This window comes from Strongylocentrotus purpuratus, unplaced genomic scaffold (assembly GCF_000002235.5).
Source record: "Strongylocentrotus purpuratus isolate Spur 01 unplaced genomic scaffold, Spur_5.0 spur5_scaffold_9, whole genome shotgun sequence".
Classification (NCBI taxonomy): domain Eukaryota; kingdom Metazoa; phylum Echinodermata; class Echinoidea; order Camarodonta; family Strongylocentrotidae; genus Strongylocentrotus; species Strongylocentrotus purpuratus.
Genome location: NW_022145615.1, coordinates 29,119,421 through 29,130,598, shown reverse-complemented (window position 1 = coordinate 29,130,598; position 11,178 = coordinate 29,119,421). Strand labels below are relative to the sequence as shown.

General features: G+C 36.2%; 1 protein-coding gene across 1 annotated transcript; it reads right to left on the bottom strand.

Annotated features, from left to right (window-relative positions):
- Positions 1-6,701: 6,701 nt before the first annotated feature.
- Positions 6,702-9,385, bottom strand: LOC592441 (S-crystallin SL11). The gene is made up of 5 exons (XM_011681207.2): positions 9,205-9,385; positions 8,597-8,689; positions 8,064-8,182; positions 7,493-7,603; positions 6,702-6,876 (listed from the first exon to the last, which is right to left on the bottom strand). Exons 1-5 carry the CDS (start codon positions 9,350-9,352, stop codon positions 6,712-6,714), a joined length of 636 nt encoding a protein of 211 aa, XP_011679509.2. The 5' UTR covers positions 9,353-9,385; the 3' UTR covers positions 6,702-6,711.
- Between the last annotated feature and the right edge of the window lie 1,793 nt (positions 9,386-11,178).

The window sequence follows — 11,178 nt, the reverse complement described above, 5'->3', positions numbered from 1 at the left end:
GAAATATATAAAATAGGATTAATATCTCAGAATAAATTCTAAACATTTACAGTACTTTCAAACCCAATCTTGTAATAGAAAGCAAATATAAGTTTGTGCCAATACAGGAATGTCTGATTTTAATAGTGCTTAGAGACTTTGGGTAGTAAGCACTTTATAAGCATCGTTTTTATTATTATGAACAATCCATTATTATTATTTAAAGAGAAGCCTCATTGCTACATGATGAGAAGTCACTCTGAGAGAGAGAGAGAGAGAGAGAGAGAGAGTTTATCACTAACAGAAGAGCGCCCTCATAAGTCATAACTATGCCAGACCTGTAGTGAGGAGATTTCTTGACTCCTCCAGATTTAGGGTTCTCTTTCAGGCAGCCCGTAGCTAGTTGATTTACAGCGAGTTGTGACAGGGGAAGTCTCTTCTGATTGGACAGTCATTTCAAGGAGTTACAAATAGTTCCCTACCACAGAGATTATGAGGGAGGGGACTGTTCAGAGCTCCATGATTTAACCTCTGATCGTACTAATCAGCATGTCACAACTATTTCTCTCAATATACTATGAGGCAGCCCTGGTTGCCAGATAGAGCCAAACATTAATTTATAGGGTTTGGGTTGTGGAGTTCTTCAAAGCTAATTCATTGCTTTTGTGTTGGTTACATTTCACATATAACCAAATCTGGACATATCTCATTTTATATACATCTGTATCACAATTGAACTGTACTTTTCAACAAAAGGTCACATATAGAAATAGAAATATCTGCGAGAGCTGTATTAATTTTTTTGTAAAATTGTGTACAAACACATTCCTATTTGTACTAATTGAAACTATGTTTTTTTGTTTTTGTTTTCTTAATTGCATTGTAATATATTCAGGCTTTGTTCTCACACCTTATGAAAGTTTAGTTTATTCAAAGGAAAAGTGCCTTATTTTTAATAGTTATGAATGGAAACAAATCAGAGTCATATGTCCACTTACTGTGTAATGTGGGTTGTTTCTTTTTGTTGTTATTTAGAAGACTTGTTTGTAAAAACGTATTTCATGTTAAATAAAGGGTGAATAAGGGTGCATAAAAAGAGGGTGGAATTTGGGATGGATGACGTCACGTGGGAGAAGTATGAAATAGAAGATAGTTTATTTGTATAACACATCCGATAAACAAAAATATTTTTCCTTTTCAACATTTGAAGAATATTAGGTATGTGTGATTGTACATGTATTAGACAAATACTTTAGCTTCACAATGATGACAGAAAAACACATTTTGAGCATGTGGCGTCATACTTCTGTTCCGTGTTGTTTTGTGTGGGGTATGTATATTTCATTATTATATGAGAATTTGATTATAGAAGCAATAAAATTATCAAATCATGTTAAACAAATATAATTTCGCTGCTAAGTGCTTTGCTCATTTCTCCCGTCGTACTTCCCGAACCGATTTAATTTCTTCCTTTGTTGACATGTTCTCTAAGTTGCGCATATGAGATGGAGGGAGTGAGGGAAGAAGGATGATGAGAGACCGAGAGGGAGAGAAAGATGTGAAGAAAGAGATTAAGGAAGATAGAGAGAAGGGAGGTGGAAAGAGAGAGAGAGAGAGAGAGAATTAGAGTTGAAGAGAGGGGTGGGGAGAATGAGGGAGGAAAAGAGAGGGAAGGTGAGAAACATTTCAAATGATTCCCATCGGTAGGATCATAGGATGATAAGAATTGGGGAAGGTGCACATAAAGAGGATATATGAAAAGGTTCTTTTTTGGTATGATTTAGTTTTGATGTTTTTGCTGTGCTAAATCGCGTCTTTCTTTTTTCAAGACATATAAAGAGTATATAGATATCAACATCGTACAAGTCATACGAGAGCGTGAATGGGCCGTTAGGAAAGGAACAAAATAGAAAGAAAGAAAGACAAATGAATCTAGCATGTGGAGAAAAAAGGGCATTTGTCTTTGACGCTTTTATTTTGAACGAAAAGTGGGCAGGGTGGAGTGAACTCTTAAAGTTCCAACCGTTCTTTATACTACTTTTGATATTGTAAAATATGACACATTAATGCTTTGAAAAAGGAAATTTCCCATCCGGTGTTTTTGTAGTCTAATTTAGGCCAGCGCTTAGATAAAAATGTATCGCAGAGTACAAGTCAACTAACATTGGCAATGGCATAGCTTGGGTCAAGTATTTTAGGGGGCTGTGCGCCATGTTGTTGTTATTTGGTATTATCGGCGTTTCGTTCTTTTTTAGAATATTTACATGGGATTGGGGCACTGGCCTTAATATGAGAATAAAATGCCAGAGAAAACGGTGAGAGAATTGCTTTTCTTACTTTAACGGTCACCCTCCTCCCTTTGTTTCTTCCTCTACCTCTATTCTTCCCCTCACCCTTTCTTTTTAGCTTATTAGATGGGGACAGGTACCCCATGCGCCAACAGAGAGAAAAAGAGAGACAAAGAGAGAGAGAGAGAGAGAGAGAGAGAGAGAGAGAGGAGAGAGAGAGAGAGACCACTGGTCTTTACCGTAACAACGGCTTCTATTTTACACGCAAAAAATGAACATATCATTAAATATATATTTACAGCGTTAGGTAGGAAGGATTCAAAATTCCCTGAAATGCACAAGGCTTGTGTAACATTCTAATTGAATAAATCTGACATCGAGAACATACAAAACCCGAAGTATTTTTTTGAAAAGGGGGACCATATTAACACTAAGTAAGGACGTTCAATGAAACACCATGCACAATTGATGAAAAAGAACAACCTTTTTTTAAAGCGTAAAGTGGTACTTTTGTATTCATTTTAATGAGCACTTTCCACCACTTTAGAAATACCATTTGATTAAGCACTTAAAACCCCCACCCCACCCCCTCCATTGTTTCCCCGCCAATGTTGTACCGACGTATGTTGTTACTTTACCGTCGCATTCATCTCGCGATTGATCTGTCCATTTTGATATCGAATGTGAAGATGAGAAATTGTACCTTCGCTCTTTAACAGCATTGTTGTTTGTTATGGGCTGAGGATTACAAATGCACCTGACATTTTTACGCCAATCATCATAAATCATGAACACGGATGTAGAACTCATTCCCACTCAAAACTCATTGATCAAGTTGTTTTGAACGCAATAACAACGAATGCTTGTGGGTCTTTTTTTAGTATAGTATGCTTTTAAATTTAAAACAACGGATACCTCGCTTCTTTTTTTGTAAATATTTGTTCACATAGAAAATGTATAGCTTAGTTGCCAACTCGTTATTTTGTCTGCCATTTATTTCATTTGTTTCCTTTTTTATTTCAATTTATTCATTAAAGGTAGTCATTTCACTTGCATATCTTTGTTAGTGGCATTTCCTAATTTCGCGATCTTGTCGAATGGATAAACGGTACAAAGAAATAGAAAGAAAACAAAAAGAAAGAAATGAGGAAATATGGAAAATAAATGGTGGAAAAACATGAATATTTGTGTATGTGATGATCAAAACAAATGGAGGAAATAAAATGATACATACTGTATGTGAAGTTTGATAACGACCTTTGCCCGGATAGTTCATTCATTGACGAGTTTTATAGGACTTGTGCTAGACCGCCATAAGGAATTAATGCCAGCTTGTGGCACATCCCGAAGTAAATGTTAAATGACAAACGTTTTAACTGTTTTTCGCCCTTTTAACCTGAGTAATATTAAGGGGTTCGTGCGATTTTGGTTACGCTTTGAAACACGAGTTTGAATTGCTGCTGTTTTCGTCCCCAAACATTGCGCGTTCCCTCAGAAGAATTGTCTAATCCTGGCGTCTCCTACAAAAACGCGAACTTGAGGGCAGTCACCGTGGTGCTCCTTCGATAAGATTCGTAATTTTGCGAACGACTTGAACACATCAATCAAATGTCTGAAGTGAGGTGCTTAATTTGAGCTACAAATTTGACTTTGGTGCGAACGATTTCCTGTTCTGAGGCACAAATTGATAAAAATCAAATGGAAATCCCGTCGACTGCCCGGTAGGTGAACGACCACTCTCTTCAGAAAACGAAGGAATGTACAAGTTTTCCAATTTTTTGTAATGATTTAAGTTCAAATTGAATGGCCCTAATGGTAAGAGGAACTCTTTCCCTTTTTGCCCTTTTTAGATTTCTTTCTGTCAATTTATTCTATCGCTTCATTTATCTATTTATTCATCTATCGTATTCCTATTATATACGGTAAACTACGTAAAATAAACTATAATCCATACAGTAAGTTTAATGTATATAGGCCTATCTACATGTTACACTTCAAATAAAAGAGGATATCTCCATGAGTGTTACTATGTTTCACGTCTATTTCAGGAATAGTGGGATTTTACGCTCTTTCTTTCCATCCATTTCTCCTCACATTAAAAAAAAATCTTTAGGATTTCGTCATTTTCAATTTAATCTTCGGTTTCTCACTTCTTACTCCTCTCTCTCACCTCTTCGGCTAAACAATTATTCTCCATGCTCCTTTCAAATCTTAATCATGGTAGAGCGCCATTTTGACATTGATAAATGATACATCGCCTGTGGTTGACTTTAGATTTTCCATCTACACCCGCGGGTCTGAAGTCAAATTTGTAACTTTTCCTCATGATTTTGATATAAAACATGTATATTCACAGTTTTATCATTTTTTGCTATAAAACATGTATATTCACAGTTTTATCATTTTTTGCTCACACAGCTCGTCTATTTTAATCCGGTTAATTTCATAATTGGCTTTTAGGCATGATGATAAATATTTAGAGTGGATGGCATAACAAAATAAAACAAAACAAACACAAAACCCGGACAGGTACCGATTTTCCAGAACACATTTAATGTATAAAAGTATAAAACTTCGAAAGTCATGTATGCAACACGATTTAGTTCATATTTATTTCTTCTTCCCTTTTTCCTTTTTGTTGTTGTTATTACTGTTGGATGTCCATAGAGCTGTAGAAGAATACAGCATCATAATCTAATAATAAATAATAATAAAAACGGTGCTTATAAAGCGCTTACCAATATAGTCTCTAAGCGCTATAACAAACAAAATACAATGATAAACAATTACATATTAAACAAAACAAAAAATTACAAATAAATCTACAAATTACAATATTTATGAAACATACATCAATGTGAACAGAGTAAGTTAATCATCAAAAGCAATTTTGAATAAATGTGTCAGAAGACAAGTTTTGAATTGGTTGACAGTCTGACAGTTTTTGACATGTAAAGGTAATTAGTTTCAAAGTTCAGCAGAAGCTTTGCACAAAGAGTGAAGGTTAACTAAGAAAAAGGAAATATGAAATAAAAAATGCAAATGATTTTTTTTGCCTCCCTCTTATTCGCATCACCCCTCAGCCCCCCCCCCCCCCCCGTTCTTTGCTCTTTCTCTCTTCCTCTCTCTCTCTCTCTCTCTCTCTCTCTCTCTCTCTCTCTCTCCCTCTTTCTCCTTCTTTCTAACTCTCGTATATCTTTATCCCATGATATTTTCCAACGCAACGTCGTCGTGCTCAAACAGTATGTCCATTGCCCAATCATAGCTCGAATCAAAGCATGCAAAAATCAAATATACCGAGCCAGCAGCCCGCTTGGCGCCCACACGTGCGTAAGGTGGGTATCCTAAGGGAAACACTGCCGGGCCAGACGTCACTCTAAACTTCCCCCATACCTTTGTTTTTCAATCTTCCTCAGGCTAAATCCTGAATTTCTGAATTGTCACGCTTTTAGTAGTCAACTAGGTCAAACCCTATCCTTTTCCATATGTCCCCCTGACTATTCTTTCACTTCATAATTTCTGTGTGCATACAACGTATATGATACAGGTGGATGCACTTCTACTTTAGGTTTCTTTATATATTTTTACGTCAGTCGTGTAACTTTCATGTACATTAACAGGAGAAACCAATTTAGAGAAAAAGTGCTCGACGGATAAAAGTGTCTCTTAACCTTTCACGCGCTTTGTGGTGTATTAGATAAAAGCTATACATCTGAATTATATCTAGGGAACTAAATACGTATCGGACGGAAGGATATGTATGGCGATTGAAGAGGAGAAGAAAGAAAGAAGAAAGTGATACAGGGAGTCAGGAAGAAGATAAAATTCCAGCTTTTTTCAGAGCAAGAGAGAGAGAGAGAGAGAGAGAGAGAGAGTTTGAGGCCGGTCCCACGTCGATCTTCTGTGGAAAGTATGGAAAACGCACTAGGGATCGGTGTTTCCCCCCATTTATGCTAATGAGCCATCCGAGCATTTATTTCGTAGAATCCAATACTTTTTCCACATTGACTGATTCCCTTCGATTCAATTCAATTCAAACTTTATTTAACACTCTTCATGAAAACATTTAAAACATACAAATACAGAATGATAACAAAAAACAAACAAGATAGTGATACAAATTACAATGGCAATTAATGAGAGCTTTTGAGATAGGTAGAAAGGAGGGATTCGTTATGAAGCTGGCCTACCCCTAAAACACACACACATAGAGGGGAAAACGAAAAAAGAACAAAAAACTGAACAGAACAAAAAACATACTAAAACATACTATCATGTACAATCAGAGAAAAAACACTAGCAAGAGGGGGTAACAAATTTGCTCTATTATTGTGTTATCGTTTCTTTATGGGACCACCTCATCAGAAATACAAAGGCTATAATATTGTATATTTTAAAAAAATATAACAACAAAAATTGCGACGCTCCTGCTTGTGATTTGAGGTTACATGTAAGTCGGTGTCTGTTTGGCGAGGTAGGCGGAGATCTTCTCCCTAGATTTCACGAGATCACGATTGGCGCGAAGCTTGGGGTAGTCGGCCAGAGCATCGGGGTACATGTTGACCACATTCTGGATAAAGGTGAAATACACGAATTCCACCATGGTGGCCTGAAAATGGAGAATAACAGAAATGATTATCATGTACACGCAGCTAAACAGCTGCAAAAGCATATATTCGTAGTTTTATACATGATACATAAAACATCCAACACTCAATAATTAATAACAATGATTTTAATTGCTACATTGATAGGTAGTGTTATGTATTAAATGCTCCTTTTCTTGTAAAAAGCTTTGCTTATTTTCTTGAGACAGCTACAAATTGTCATGTATTCTTAAAGTTGCCTATCTTTGCAAAACATTTTGTGATTTTAATGAAATAGAGATAAGACCTTTAAACAAAATGTCAATTGCTTTTAATTAAGTTTTAATGTCATGTTGGATATTAAACCGTGCAAAATATCAACAACAACAAAAAAACCACACAAAAAAACAATAAAATGAAATCAAAAGCACTCTGGTTTTGTGTCAGCGCACCTTAATGGACCTAAACCTATACTTTGAAAGCTCCAGAAGAAAATCCATGTAACTGTAATCAGTCTTAATAATTATATAGAGCTGCCGATACCTTACGCCCTTCACCTTTCGTATAGGATTCGCCCCCCCCCCCCCCCCCCATTTATGAATGTCTAATACGCTATTGAAACGGTGTGTTCGCTCTTACGTCTTGACCGACGAAGTAGCCATTTCCATTTGGGTTGTCTTCAAGCGCCTTCTCTAAGAACTTGAGAAGGATCGGGTTTACTGTCTTGGGAAGGCTCTCTTTCAGTTTATCCTTTAGAGGTATAAGAAGAAAGAACACGAATAAGATGTTACGTTGATCACTAAATTAATGATCAAACAGATAACGATCAAATAGAGAAAGTAACAAAAGACTTTTTCTTAAGATATTAAATGAAAGTAAAGATAAGTAATGATTGGATTCAATTCCGATAATGGATGATCAAGTTATTACGGAAGAGATTAGGATCCTTTTTTATATTTTGTTTATCGTTCCACTGGTCCTAGATTCATCTGATTAATATTATGGCTATGAATCATTAATGTGACCTATCAGGCAATTCCTTTCTACCGTCATCGTCGTCGAAACAGGGACTGAACTCTCCACGTGACAATACTCCGCAACAACTATTGCACATACCTATAGGCAGCGAACTAACGTCGACCAACAACCAAATCTAACTACGACTATCGTAAACTACGACCTAAGACTATTCACATGTTGATTGAATTACCTTATAAGCTTGATCAAAGTCGGAAAAGACGATATTAAACACGTTAGCGACTAGGTCTTCTAGGGCCTCACAAAGGACATCAATTTGATAAGCTTCTTCTTCTGTTTTGCCATTGTAACCTAAAAGCAGGGAAACATTATGAGAAGGAGCTTTAACAAATTGACGCAAGATAATTATGGGCTTATACTGATCTCTTTTATGTCTCGAATTCGGTTCTACGTCCAATGAAACTAAATCGTAGGAGGACGTTATGTATTTAGGTTAATTTTTCGATCATAGTGTACTGGTAACAAAATTGTATTCATGTATAGTAAACATTTTTCACGTTTTTAATTCGGGGTAGAGGTCGACGTTTCGAATGCAATGATAGGTCTGCCGAAAATGTTCTAAGAAGCGAAATTACCTAAGTTTCTTAATAACAATGATAGATTTGCCGACATGAATTTAAATGTATAGCTTTGACATTCACAAACGACACACATGAAGAGGTTCTACAAGCGTAGCTCACTATCCGGACCGTCCATGGTACTAACCATATTTTCTTGCCAGGTGACGCATGATTGCCCGACTTTGCACCATCGTTTTCCCGTCAGCCTCGAGGATCGGGATTTGGTTTAGCGGAAATTCTACGGAAGTAAAAAAAAAAAAAAAAAACAGAGAAAGAAAAATAAAAGCAGTCAGAATTTTATCGATTTTTCACTATAGCTGAATTAGCGATGTATCACTATTTTCCAAGCACTGCCGTCGGGAGATGCTTATCCACCTTATATACCATCACTTCTTGTGTCAACAGAAAATGATATATATTGTTTTATCTTAAAATGGTGCTTCTGAAGGAATGTTATCCTGATGTTTAACATTATGCAGGAGTTGTTGAAATAAAAATGCGATAACAAACGTTGCCAAAAGAAAGGAATTCATGTTGATTTGATAAAGAGTACATAGTAATGTTGACCAAGGTTGAAATGAATTGACAATAATGGGACCATCTTAGAAATGTTCACTTCGAACGCATATCCGTGCTCCAACAGTTACCGTATCCCTAGCATCATCCTGCATCGTAGCTGGGCCTAAGTATGGATGAGTAGGGAGGATAATTATATAGATATAACATAAATAATCAACTCTAAGCTTTCTTTACCTCCTGATTCCTTTCTTTCGAACCATTCTTTTTCTGAGAACCTTCGATCTTCAAACTCGATTCCAGCGTCGGTGAGCAGGAGTCTGATAGGTTCAGCTCGTCCTCTCGTAGTAAAATATGTCAATCTATACTTTGGGTTATCTGCCATGATAATGTAGGTCTTACAGACGTCAGCCTGTATTTGTTCTTCCTTGTCTTGAGTTTGTCCTTGAAGTTCAACGCTTAACTGATCCTTGTCAATGTTTCATAATATGTGGTGTCTGATTGAAGTGTTTGTACAGTGGGTTGGGTTTAAAGTCCATAGACATGAAGGTCACATGCTTATTCATAATTTACACTCATCAGGATTGTTCTCTTAAAACACAATTATATCAGATATTGAGATGGTCAAAGATAAAGAGAGGAAGCAATGCTAGCTGTTGCAGTTTATACAAGGTGACGAATGTTATTATCTTATAAACTTAAACATTGAGATAGCAATCACGCTACCCCCTCCCCCTTCTCTCTTTCTCTCTCTCTCTCGCTCTCTCTCCCATCCATTTATTCATATTGTGTGGGTGTGTGTATTGTTGAAGACACTTTAGATTTTTCACATACAGTGAGAGTGAGATACAGACATACAGAAAGACAGAGAACATTCTTGTCCTTTCTTGCTCAGCTTTCTTCATTCCTTTTCTCATTCTACTTTGCTGTCTTGTCTTCCATAGCGTAGGTCTATACTTTTGTCAGAATATATTCAACTGTTTGTTAATCTAATTGATGTTTTTTTTTTGTGCACATTTATGTATTCTTATGTTATTCATTGTTATCTCCTGCCAGTGGAGGCCAAATGTCTGTGTTTTTTAACGTGTACAATAAAATTGAATATGAATCTAAACGAGGCTATGAGCTTCTTAAAAAATACAGTAGATCGAGAGAACGCTTTTAAATTGTTTCGATTATTTTCTTTAAAGGAAACAATGTACGTATTTTCGCAAATGCTAGAAAATCGTAATTGCGTAAAATTGCTTTGGCCGTGGGCTGTATGCATCGACGAGTTTTGATATGAAAAGAAAGAACTTAATGATCTCTCGTCAGCAATTATGGAAAAAATCTTCCGATGTAAACACGAATTAGTAAAGACAGGAGCGAGATTGGTTTCCGTATTGACGCAGAGATAGGTAATTGGTTGAATAAAGTGATTGACTTTAATACATGCAAAGTTATTTTTAGATGATTTCTTACATTTTCTTTTTTTTAATGAAGTGATGTAGGGAGAAAAATCTGTCAAAATTGCATCATCATGTTATTGTATCAAACTTTGAATGAATATCAAGAAGCAAACAATTATATGGTTTACTCTACTGTGTTGTTACCTACATGTAAATGTGTACAGTTGGTTGCTTTATGTCATTTAGAAGGCATAGTGATTTGAGAGTAATAAAATGAAGGAAAAAATATCTTTCGAGAGCGTCGTTTACCTTCCCAATTAAACCTGTAAAATCATTTTTATTATTCACTGTAGATGATGGGTTAAAATCACTATTCCCTGGCAGTGTAATGTTCTCGTCTTACCGTCATGTATAGGCTCATTTCCATTTTAAATGCCTGTTGATTGTTCCAAGGTCTAGAATTGTATCACAAGATCAGACCACATGATATTGACCTTCCAATTTCTCTCTCAAAATTCAGAACACACAACAAAGACACCCATTAGGTATCCAAGTGGCAAAGGCCTGTATAAGGTAGAATATCATAATAAACAGAAACACGAGATAAAATTGACATTCATGGCATGGTCTATTTGAGAATGCCACGAGGTGAGTTTGAGAGGAGCGAAAGGAAGCCAGCAAATCAATAAAACATTTTTTTCCCTTCAAGTCAGCATTTCATCGTCTGAAATAGATTTTGTGATGGCAAAAAGGGTCTTGGTGGATGAAAATTCAGCGAAAGGTTTGGACATTGACTTTGAGATCATCAGTATCCAGGGGCTTG